Source organism: Palaemon carinicauda, chromosome 31 (genome assembly GCF_036898095.1).
Source record: "Palaemon carinicauda isolate YSFRI2023 chromosome 31, ASM3689809v2, whole genome shotgun sequence".
Lineage (NCBI taxonomy): Eukaryota > Metazoa > Arthropoda > Malacostraca > Decapoda > Palaemonidae > Palaemon > Palaemon carinicauda.
In genome coordinates this window covers 65518990-65531489 of record NC_090755.1, presented here as the reverse complement: position 1 = coordinate 65531489, position 12500 = coordinate 65518990, and the positions used below count along the sequence as shown (strand labels likewise).

Sequence of the window (12500 nt, the reverse complement as noted above, 5' to 3'; positions counted from 1 at the left end):
TTAACTTAAAATAGTCTCCCATAAAATTTTCTTAATATTGTTTCGCATAACAAAATGTTCACTTAAAATAGTCTCCCATCAAATTATCATCTTAAAATTGTCTACCATAACAAAGTATCAAAAATATTAAATTAAAATAGTATCCCATAAAAAATAGTTTTCTTAACATTCTCCCTTGCAAAAATATGTATTTAGAATAGTTTCTCATAAAATCGTTTTACTTACGTTTTCTCCTCCGCAGTGAGTGCCCTCTAGCGCCGGTCCTGCCAAGTACGACGAGATTCTCTTTGGCGTCACACATTCAACACTTTCGCACACTTCCTGTTGAAAAAAAAACATTTATTACCAATTATTTCGAATAATTTCATACATTCATTATTCGTCCAATTTATCAAGTTTATTACTTTGTTAAATATCAAGTAAGTTGACATTTCTTAGTCATCGCACTGTGTAAGCATTTTTTTTTCACATTATTATTATTATTATTATTATTATTATTATTATTATTATTATTATTATTATTATTATTATTATTACTTAATAAGCTACAACCCTAGTTAGAACAGCAGGATACTATAACCCCAAGGCCTCCGACAGGGAAAAATATCCCAGCAAGGATAGGAAATAAATGAACAGGAAGAGAAGCAATGAATTGGAATGAAATTTTTCCATAACAGTAACATTAAAAAAGATCTTTCAGATATAAACTATAAAAAGACTTATAGCAGTCTGTTCTACATAAAAGCATTTGCTGTAAGTCTGAACTTAAGAAGTTCCACTGATTCAACTACGTGATATGGAAGATCCTTCCACAACTTGGTCACAGCTGGAATAAAGCTTCTGGAATACTGTGTAGTATCAAGCCTCACGGTGGAGAAGGAACAACTATTAGAATTAACTACATATCAAGTATTACGAACAGATACATCAAATCATTAATCCTTTATTTTGGTATCTATAATTCTTGCTTTGTTAAATTTTATCATGGTTGTTTAAGTGTCTTACAATGCAGTACCTCCTAATCAGGCAAGTTGAATCGGAACTTCAAAAGTTCAAACTTGCAGATTTTTTTTTTTCTTATGCTGAATAGACTGACATGAGTCTCTCTTCATAGTTTATTTATGACATATCTATTCTAATGCTGTCATTGTTCTTAAATATTTTATATTAATTATTGATTTCTTCTCATGGAGTTTGTTTATTTTCCTCACTGGGATGTCATGATGCAAGAAAACTTAGAATCAATCAATCAATCAATCAATTTCCTCACTGGGCTATTTTTCCCTGTTTGAGACCTTGTGATTATAGAATACTGCTTTTTCAACTAGGATTGTAGCTTAAATAATAACTAAATTATAATAGTAATAATAATTTTCACCTTATCAACTATTCTGAACTATATTTATTTAGTTGTTAACAAATTCACACGAGATATCTTGAAATTTTAGTTAGATCCTTATTTTTAAAAATCAACCAAAAAACATGAACTAAATGGTTGTCCTTTTAATTTATAAGAAAAAAAATACTATCTAAAATAGAAAAGATTTTGCACCAATCAATATTATGACTCTTTTAAGTTATGTTGTTAATAAACATTTCATAATACCTGAAAACACATGAAAAGGATGCCTACCGTGTTCCTATTTTCCAACTATTATCATAATTATTTTCTAAGACTTCAACGTGAGCAGTAAGTCACATTAATACAATAATTAGACCCAACTGATGAAATGAAAATACTCTTGAAACAGTTTTTATTTTTTTTAAATACCCCAAGATGTGTTTGAAGGTTTGAAGATCCCTACCTAACAGTTTTTTTATAGTTTATTCATGAAAGATTTATTCTAATGATGTCACTGTTCTCAAAATATCTTATATTAATTGTTCATCACTTCTTTGGTAGTTTATTTATTTCCTTATTTCCTTTCCTCACTGGGCTATTTTTTCCTGTAGGAGCACTTGGGCTTATAGCATACTGCTTTTCCTACTAGGGTTGTAGTAATAATAATAATAATAATAATAATAATAATAATAATAATAATAATAATAATAATATCAAAGACGGTCGTGTTATGCGCTTTAATGAAAAATTAAACCAACTGGGAGTTCAAGAAGATGAACAGCCAAGTAAAAAGCAATGCAGTTGAAGGCCGGAGAATCATGGCTATGTAATAGAACAACTCACTTGGATCTTAGTCAAGTCATTCAAGGTGGCATCGTCATCCCTGAGGAAAATACGACACTGGGCCGTGGCGTCCCACTTCTGTCCAGGGAGTCCGTCGTAGACAGAATGGTCCCAGGGGCTGTCCGCTGATGCAATCTCGTTCTCGTTGCTGTCTTCTAGGCATGCACCTCTGGAGGGGAATAGACGGGGACTGGTAAATGGTAGGCAGTTTTATATCGCTTATAAAACTATAGTCAATTCTTTATAGTGAGGCAGATTTGCACAGACTCGCAGGAGTGCCCTTTTAGCTCGGAAATGTTTCCTTATCGCTGATTAGTCGGACGGAAATGTTTCCTTATCGCTGATTGGTCGGACGTATTTTTTTCCGAATACTTCCGACTAATCAGCGATAAGGAAACATTTCCGAGCTAAAAGGGCACCCCTGCGAGTCGGTGCCAATCTGCCTCGCTGAAAAAATTTACTATAGTTCTTAAAACTTCATGGCTTTCAACATTAATTTGGGAGTTACCATTAAGGAATTAATTAAATTCCCCAATAGAACTAAACATAAAGTAAACATTACACAAGAATCTAAATAAAGAAAGATAAATAAAAGATTTAAAGTCTTACTTTTGTTCCTGCAACTTGTCTCGAGCACAGCTAGACCAAGTCGTGGCTCCCCTGAGTCCGCGGCCAGCCGCCATGATGAACCCTTGGCGGTTGCATTCGTTGCTGACGCCGTCGTGTCTTAGACCTAAGCTGTAAATAAGAACAGGGTGTCAGTTCAAGATGGTGTATCTTTATCTTGCTTTGTCGAAAGATTTCTTTAATTTTAGAAAGATAAATATAAAGTTTTTTCCAAGTCATGTTTGATGATGTCTAAATTCTTTTGGTTGGATGAAGTATTTGAAAACCCTTTATAACATTCGTTGAAATTCATTCATTTCCGGCTTCTCTTTGTCGTAAGTCTAAACTATTCTAGATTGAAAATGGCCAAGTTGAATCCCCTAACTATTGGCCAAAGGCTTAGTCGTAGGCCTAAACTCCTTTAGAAATAATATAGACAATTGAAGTTTGTCAAAGTTCTTTCTAAACTCTTCAAAAAGTTCGACATGTCCTAGGCCTAACCTTTACGAGCTTGAAATTTGTAATGCAATGGAATTCTATATAGTTACACAGGAAACTAACTTTTACCTTTCATGTCAGAAACCATTTTATGGCAAAACTATACCGGTCTATTTTGTAGACTTTGAGGTAAAGTATGCTTCGTTTCAGTTTACACATTTTAGTTTCGTGTTTACGAAAAGAATAAAGTTTTACATAAAACTTACATATAATTCTATCAAGTTTTTTCTAACTAACTTTCCCCTTTACACGAGTTCTAAAGAAATGGTTATTTTTTTTTCCTATTCTCAAAACTAAACAAATGCTGAATGACATCTCAGTTAGTTGGTCCGAGTCCAGAAGTCTTCAACTCCATACTTTAGTCTTTAGTTTACGAACAGAAGGAATAAAATTTCACACACACACACACACACACACACACACACACACACACAAAGTACGATTTTATCAAATTATCCAAATAACTTTCTCCCTTTTCACGAGTTCTAATTTTTTTTTACTTATTTCTATATAATTCTCAAAGCTAAAAAAATACGTACGACTTTATTAAATTATTCAAATAACTTTCTCCCTTTTCATGAGTTCTAAAAAAATGTAAATTTATTTGTATATAATTCTCAAATCTAAAAAAAAAAAAACTTACGTAAGATTTTATTAGATTATTCAAGTAACTCTCCCTTTTCACAAGTTCTAAAAACACTGTTAATTTCTTTTTGTATAATTCACAAAACTCAACAAATGCTCTAGAATGACGACTCGGTCGGTTGGTTCGAGTACAGAGATCTTCAACATCATACTCCACTTAAGATCACTCCACATTATATATGTCTAAACTTATATAAAACACAAGAAATAAAGGAAGATAATTATAATTATATAAACACATAATTGTTACGATATGAAGACTTCCTCTGCTTTACACTAAGGTAATAATGAAATAAGATCATTTTAATATGCTCATCTAAGCAATAATCTTCAACAGACAGGTGAGATTATGCTTTGAGCGGTAAATTTCTCTCTCTCTCTCTCTCTCTCTCTCTCTCTCTCTCTCTCCTCTCTCTCTCTCTCTCTCTCTCAAAATACCTTCTTTCAGTCTTTCTATTTACTTTTCGCCATGCCTCTCTACATTTGACATATTTTGGCAACCGCAAAAAGACAAATTCTTGCTGATTAAGCATTTGAATTTCATAAAATAAAAATCCTCCTAAGGGAGATGGCAGTCAGGAGACATTGGATTATAATCATTATTATTATTATTTACTACTACTACTACTACTACTACTACTACTACTACTACTACTACTACTACTAATAATAATAATAATAATAATAATAATAATAATAAGAATAATAATAATAATAATAATAATAATAATAATTTCCCTGAAGCATTAACAAAATTACTAAACCTCTTCAAATACAATAATAATATAATGATAATAATAACAACAACAACAACAACAACAATAATAATAATAATAATAATAATAATAATAATATCATCCCTCAATCGTTAACAAAATTAAAAAAAAAAAAGAGAAGTGACCCATTACTGATGGCGCTCGCCTCCTGACATCTATGGCTATGGCAAGTCTCACCTGTGTCCCACTTCGTGTGCTAGAACGTAGGAGCTGAGGGCTCCCGCCGAAGGGTAGGGCCTTCCTCTGTAGTCCACGGCGCCCAACTCGTTGATGACGCAGGAGAGGGCCGGGTCGCAGACGCCTCCAGTGTAGGCCAGGCCCATGGTCACGCCGTTCTCCGTCCCGTCGTCGTTTCTCTCGAAGAAGTTTAGCCTGAAGGAGGAGAAGATATGGGAATGGGACAACTTTTTAATCTCGTGGTGGATGGGTACGTCATTATGATGACGTCACAATGTACAAAATCGGGATTCAAAAGAAAAGTAATAAAAAAGTAATAGTTTTGTAAGAAAGTTGGTTCATCTAAAATTGTCTAATAATGATGATGGCAATAATAATGATAATACAGTAACAATAAAGAAATACAAGATAAGTATTAAAAACATCAGCTACAATAGTAAAACAATTATGTTGATATTGATAATGATATTACAGTAATATTACAAAAGAATATTCATAATCATTAGGAAACAGCTATACCATTGTTCTGTAATTAGCAATAATTACTTAAATTTCAGGGGGAATCATCATATTTCAAAAACCAATCAATCTTTATAGTGGTTTTAATGACAACAGAAAAAAAAAATAGAATGAAATAGAAATCGACCTCATCACTAATATAAAGAATCAAAGTGAAAGATCATATACAAACAAAAAGAAAGAGCATTTGGAGAATTCAGACCTTCGCCATTTTACTGAAGTCTACGGTCCAAGTTTGCCCTCTTTCACATGTTGATCGTGAATGAATATACTGTATAATGACAATCCTGGATCCGGATCACCACCAAAACAAAATTTCTTCCAAGTTAGTCCGTATCTGACATACCTTGAGATTTTCATCAAAATTCTTTTGTAACTTTTTTAGTCAGACAGGTGTAAAACAAACAAACCAACAAACAGAGAGGTGAAAACATAACCTCCTCCCACGAACCCCAATTGAGAATCGGGATTAAAGAGGTCATGGGTCCAGAAGATATATAAACTATAAATACTAACAAAACAAGAGGAAGAGAAATTAGATAGAATTGTGTGCCAAGAGTGTACCCTCAAGCAAGAGAACACTAACCCAAGACAGTGGAAGGCCATGGTACAGAGGCTATGGCACTACCCAAGACTAGAGAACAATGGTTCGATTTTGGATTGACCTTCTCCTAGAAGAGTTGCTAACCATAGCTGAAGTCTCTCTTCTACCCTTACTAAAAGGAAAGTAGCCACTGGACAATTAAATTACATTGCAGTAGTTAACACCTTGAGCGAGGAAGAATTGTTTGGCAATCTCAGTGTTGTCAGGTGTATGAGGACAGAGGAGAATATGCAAAGAACAGGCCAGACTATTCGGTGTATGTGTAGGCAAAGGGAAAGTGAACCGTAACCAGAGAGAAGGATCCAATGTAGTCATGTCCGGCCACTCAAAGAACCCTAGAACACTCTAGCGGTAGTATCTCAACGGGTGGTTAGTACCCTGGCCAACCTAATACCTAATATATATATTCCTATATATACATACATATATACACAAACAAATATGAATATATGGCTTGTATATACATATATTCACGCACAAATATATATGTATATATATATATATATATATATATATATATATATATATATATATATATATATATATATATATATATATAATATACCCATGCAACATATAAAAATAAATTTCTACCTAACGTACCCAAGACCTCCCTCTCTCTCTCTCTCTCTCTCTCTCTCTCTCTCTCTCTCTCTCTCTCTCTCTCTCTCTCTCTCTCTCAAGAGAGAGAGAGAGATAAGAGCACTACCACAGGCCACAAATGTCATAAAAACCCATAATGTGTATGTTTATGAGCGTAGAGATAAGAACTAAACGCACGAATGACAATACTGAAGTTACTCTTTCCTTCTACAGGAAACAGAATTATAAAATCAACCTCAATTTCTCGAATTTCATCATCTTAGGAATTTTGTCCCCGGTGAACTCACCGACAGAAATCTAATAAGCGACATCTTTGTTTTGATTCCATTAAAGGAACGAAGGTTTTCCTCTTCTAAAAGATGGGTGGGGGAGGAAGGGGGTGTAGAGAGTGGGGTATGGGAGGGGGACGAGGAAGGGGAAGGGGGAAGGGGGAAGGAGTGTGTGACAAGGGGCGGATTCAATAACACTTTAGAACAGAAAACCAAATGTTTGTCTTAGATTTCTTGGTGGTCGTTGCCACTTCCTGGTCTCACGAGAGAGAGAGAGAGAGAGAGAGAGAGAGAGAGAGAGAGAGAGAGAGAGAGAGAGAGGGAGAGAGAGAGAGAGAGAATTTTCAGAATTCATAAGCACCCTATTGAAAACCACAATAACAAAGTAATGCATAAAAGTTACCTAATATTTCGAAGCCAAAATTCATTAGAAACTAAAAGAACTTTGCATTGAAGGATCATAAACAAATCATCATCATCAGCCGAGACTAGTCCACTGCAAGACAAAAGCCTCAGACATGACCTTCCACTCTGTTTATGGTCTCTCTATGTTAGTCTATACCCACAATTTTCTTAGCTCGTAAATTCATTGTCTTCAATTCTAAATCCTTCCTCCGCTTCGTTATATATATATATATATATATATATATATATATATATATATATATATATATATATATATATATATATATATATATATATATATATATATATGTGTATATATACATGCATAAATATATACATATACATATATATATATATATATATATATATATATATATATATATATATATATATATATATATATATATTTATATATATATATGTGTGTGTATATACTCACACTCATAATATATATATATATATATATATATATATATATATATATATATATATATATATACACACATATATATATATATATATATATATATATATATATATATATATATATATATATATTTCCCCTGTTAACCCATCATGGATTGCTTTAAAAGAAACATGACAAAAAATGCCAACATAGTCTACATTCTAATGTTGAATAAAAGGTAGCTAAATCTCCACGAAAAAAAAAAAGATCCCTTCAAGCACTCAATCTCCAATACCAAAGTTTTTGCAAAGATACTACTACCTTCTTTTCTTCACCTACAATGTAATTCCCATATTATTTCATACCAATAATATTGTTTACCCTTATTCTTAAATGCCTAATTAAATAAACATCTTCCTTTTGTTAAAGTTTTTATAGTTTCTATAGGTGATCTTTATTCTAATGTTGTTACTGTTCTTAAAATATTTAATTTTTCCTCGTTTCCTTTCCTCAGTGGGCTATTTTTCCTTGCTGGAGCCCCTGGGCTTATAGCATCCTGCTTTTCCAAATAGGGTTCTAGCTTAGCAAGTAATAATAATAATAATAATAATAATAATAATAATAATAATAATAATAATAATAATAATAATAATAATAATAATAATACAGCTTTCTGGATTCCATGTACTATTATAACTTTAGCCCTGCTAACTTTCCCTTTCAACTTTCTCTTTCAAACAAAGCATTCAATTTCTCAACCTTGGCTGCCTCTCCTCAGTATAATCAACTGACAATGCATCAACTGAAGCATCAGAGACTTTTATTCTTCTTGCATTTTCTCTTTATGCAAATTCGTACAAGTAATAAATACTCGTGGTAATATTATGCTACAATTAAAATTGCTGTAAAATTTCAACTTCAATAGAGGTAAAATTGAAAGTTGCCCAATTAAAAAACCACAATTAACAATTGTAAAGTTAATTATTCTCTATTTGGCTTTATTTCTATTTGGGGTTCATCCTTAGTAACATCACAGTCATTACTGATCTATCCTGAATCCATGTTGATCCTTGCAAGGGAGGAATGACACTACCAAGATAACTGCATTGATTCTAAGATGTGAAAATTATACTGGAATATTTCAATGATCCCCACAAAGTAGGAGTCACACTTCTGAACTCTTAAGGCTTGTCAGAAGAATTATTTTTAAATGAAGAGAGCAAATTGGAGCCAATAAAAGGAAGTTAGGCATCTAGGTCCCAAAGCCCAAGGGAGAGTGGCTAATAGTAAAAGGTAGAAATAAATAAAGCGGGTGATAGAAGGAATGCACTTGAGAGTTAACCCAAATGATAAAACTAATCAGTATACATCCTCTTAACTTCTTAAGAGACCTTACAATGATCTTTCAGCAATAAGCCTTGATAGCTTTTACACGTGACTATAATAACCTTGATAATTCAAACATAACATCGACACACCGTTGCTGTTATTACTATCACTTTGTTACAAGGTGCAATCATTTTTGGAAAAGCAGAATGTCAAAATGAACAGCAGCCTTAGTGTGTATCTACACAGGCAGCAATTCGGTAGGTTCAAGCAGGACCTAAGGGCTGAAGGCTGAAGCTTAAATTTCTAGTGCTTTTATTCACATGAGACCATCTATGCAGAACTGAAGAAACTGGCTGAAATGGTTTCATTAGAATAAATCCATTTCCAATACAAGCTTTAGTCCGCTCATATCTGCATCTGCCGTAACACCGCCTGTGTAAAAGCAGCCCTATATGTACGGAGCATTTACCACATTCTTTCAGGAACTGAAACGGGAAGAAAAGGAAATAGAAGATCAGTGAGACACCAAATACCAGCGGACTGCAAGAAAGTAGACTAATGAAAACATCCCTGCCTAGCGTTATGACAGACTCGGGTTCAAGACCTGCTTAAGGTCGATTGTTTCTTTAGTGTCTGCAATCTCACCACCCTTTATGAGCAAAGGATGGGGTGAGCATATACAGTAGATCTACCTGCCGAGTCATCAGCAGTCATTGTCTAGCCCTCCCTGGTCATAGCTTGAATGAAGAGGGGGCTTCAGTGCTGATAACATGTATATAGGGTAAGTATCTATGGCACTACCCTGCTAGGGAATTGTCACTGTCCCTTGCATCTACCATTCATGAGCAGCCTTTAAACCTCAGTGTAGAAGCAGCCTTACCCTGAGAGGTACACCCCGACGTCCCAGTGGTTGGGGCTGGCATCATCCGGATCATTGTTCCTCTGGTTATACTCGCAGAAGGACTTCAGCAGCTGAATCCTGTCCCCTCTGTGAGTGGGAAGGTCTTCCGGCTGCGACTTCAGGAGGCGCATGTGGGTGATGGTGAGGTGGACGGCTCGACCCAGGGACGGGTGACGGTACAGGGCCTGGACCTGTATAAGAAATAGACGGGTGTTGAATAAATTGATCTAGTAACATTATCTAAATAAACAATAAAACTTTTTAAATATATTTTCTGATATTGAAGGGATGATAAGGCTACTTAAACTTACAGGTGTTGTCAAAACAATTTAGAAAATGCCTTCATACTTATATAATTCATTAACTAATAAATGGGAGTTGCCATAATATGAAAAGCAAATAAAAGAATTCCCAATACGTAAGGAAAATAAATAAAAGATTTTTTTAGCTGGTACAAATAACTACTATCAAATATGTCTATTATGAAGTCATAAAGTAACAAAAAAAAATTTCAAAATTTCTTTGAACAAATTGATAGGAATCAAAAGGAAAATTATGTACGTCAATAATTATTATGGTATTAATGTAATAAGATAAATCCTGTAATGCAAAGGATGCAATCTTTTCTTAATCTTTAAGAGAGAGAGAGAGAGAGAGAGAGAGAGAGAGAGAGAGAGAGAGAGAGAGAGAGAGAGAGAGAGAGAGAGAGAGAGAGAGAGGAGCTAAACCTTATGCATGTAACAGAAGAAAATCACACATATAAGTCTATAGAAATAATAATAATAATAATAATAATAATAATAATAATAATAATAATAATAATAATATCGTGACATTCAGTAAAAAAAAAAAAAAACTATCACCAAACCCGCGAAGGACTGATATGAAAAGGGTTCAGTATCCTTCAAAAGAAAGAGTCCCATAGGAACCTTATCGCTGGTTGGGTCCTTCGTTGGCTCAGGAGGGCAATATCCTACTTGAAAGAGAGAACCCGGAAGCTACGATACAGGACGGACGAGGTTATTGAGGACACTCTGGGATTTTAATGATGTAGGATGTCTATGAAAGAGGGAATAGGATTTTGGGAAAGTAGATAGAATTGCAAATTTTCTTTAAAAAAAAAATCATACTTTACTTTCTCTATGAATTTTGATAAAAAGATAAAAAAAGACTGTTGGATTAAAGGAATTTATAATAAGCTTCGAAGTGAATGACAATCAAATTAAATAAAAAAAAACAATGTTGATGCTACAGAGCTCAGAATTTATGATTATAACTTAATAAAAATTTGATAAAAGTAATAAATACGATGCAGAAATTAAGACAACAATAATATAGGACCAATTTTCCTTGAATACCATGCAAAAGAAAACACAAGATTTAAAATCACGACTTCATCTAAAAAAATTATCTGAGGAGAGGAAATGGATCCCCGTGACATAGAAGACGAGGAGACAAAGACAACAAACTAAGGTAAATGGGTCGTCTAAACCAGTGAAGGGAATCTTAATATTGCGGTCACTGACGTCAAAAATCTTAAGACGTCCTGAAAACAAAAACATGCGAATTAAGGAATTATGACATAATAAGTATATGATTCCAAGACTTTACGAAACAAGAAACATAATATTAAAGATACTATGACCCTGAAGAAACAAAATGCAGAAGACATGATGAATCCAAAGGAACAGTTATATCAAATACAAATCGGGCCTAAAGGAACAGTATTATAAATGAAACAATGGACCTAAAGAAAAGTATATAAAAGACACTATTGACCCAAACTAACAATATATAAACGACACAATAGGCCCAAAGGAACAATATATCGAAGACATAATGGACCTCGAGAAATAGTATATAAATGACATAATGGACCTAAAGAAAAGTTATAAAAGACACAATGGACCCCAGGTAACAATATATAAACGACCCAAAGGAAAAATTATATCAAATACAAAATGGATCTAAAGGAACAGTATATAAATGACACAATGGACCCAAAGTAACACTATACAAAAGACATAATGGACCCAAGATAACAATATATTAAAGACACGATGAACCCAAAGGAACAATATACAAAAGACACAATGAACCCAAAGGAACAATATATAAAAGTCACAATGAACCCAAAGGAACAATATATAAAAGACACAATGAACCCTGAGGAACAATATATAAAAGACACAATGAACCCAAAGGAACAACATATAAAAGACACAATGAACCCAAAGGAACAATATATAAAAGTCACAATGAACCCAAAGGAACAATATATAAAAGACACGTGAACCAAAAGGAACAATATATCAAAGACAAAATGGACCCCAAGAAACAATATATAAAAGTCACAATGAACCAAAAGGAACAATATATAAAAGACACGTGAACCAAAAGGAACAATATATCAAAGACAAAATGGACACCAAGAAACGATATATAAAAGACACAATGCACCGAAAGGAACACTACATAAAAAGACACCATGGCCCTCCCAAAGAACAGAATATGATACACCATGACCCCATGATGAAACTGAGTTCAAAAGACATCATTATACCTCAAGCAATAGAG

The 12500-nt window shown here is 33.6% G+C and overlaps 1 protein-coding gene across 2 annotated transcripts in view; it reads right to left on the bottom strand.

Annotated features, from left to right (window-relative positions):
* LOC137624997 (A disintegrin and metalloproteinase with thrombospondin motifs adt-1-like) overlaps nucleotides 1-12500 on the bottom strand; it is a 103660-nt gene that overhangs the window by 49477 nt on the left and 41683 nt on the right. For both annotated transcript variants that reach the window (XM_068355931.1, XM_068355932.1), the window contains exons 8-12: nucleotides 9903-10114; nucleotides 4888-5082; nucleotides 2795-2923; nucleotides 2186-2354; nucleotides 226-321 (exon numbers count right to left, since the gene is read on the bottom strand). In XM_068355931.1, coding sequence (XP_068212032.1) covers nucleotides 226-321; nucleotides 2186-2354; nucleotides 2795-2923; nucleotides 4888-5082; nucleotides 9903-10114 — 801 coding nt within the window. The remainder of the gene's footprint in view (nucleotides 1-225; nucleotides 322-2185; nucleotides 2355-2794; nucleotides 2924-4887; nucleotides 5083-9902; nucleotides 10115-12500) is intronic.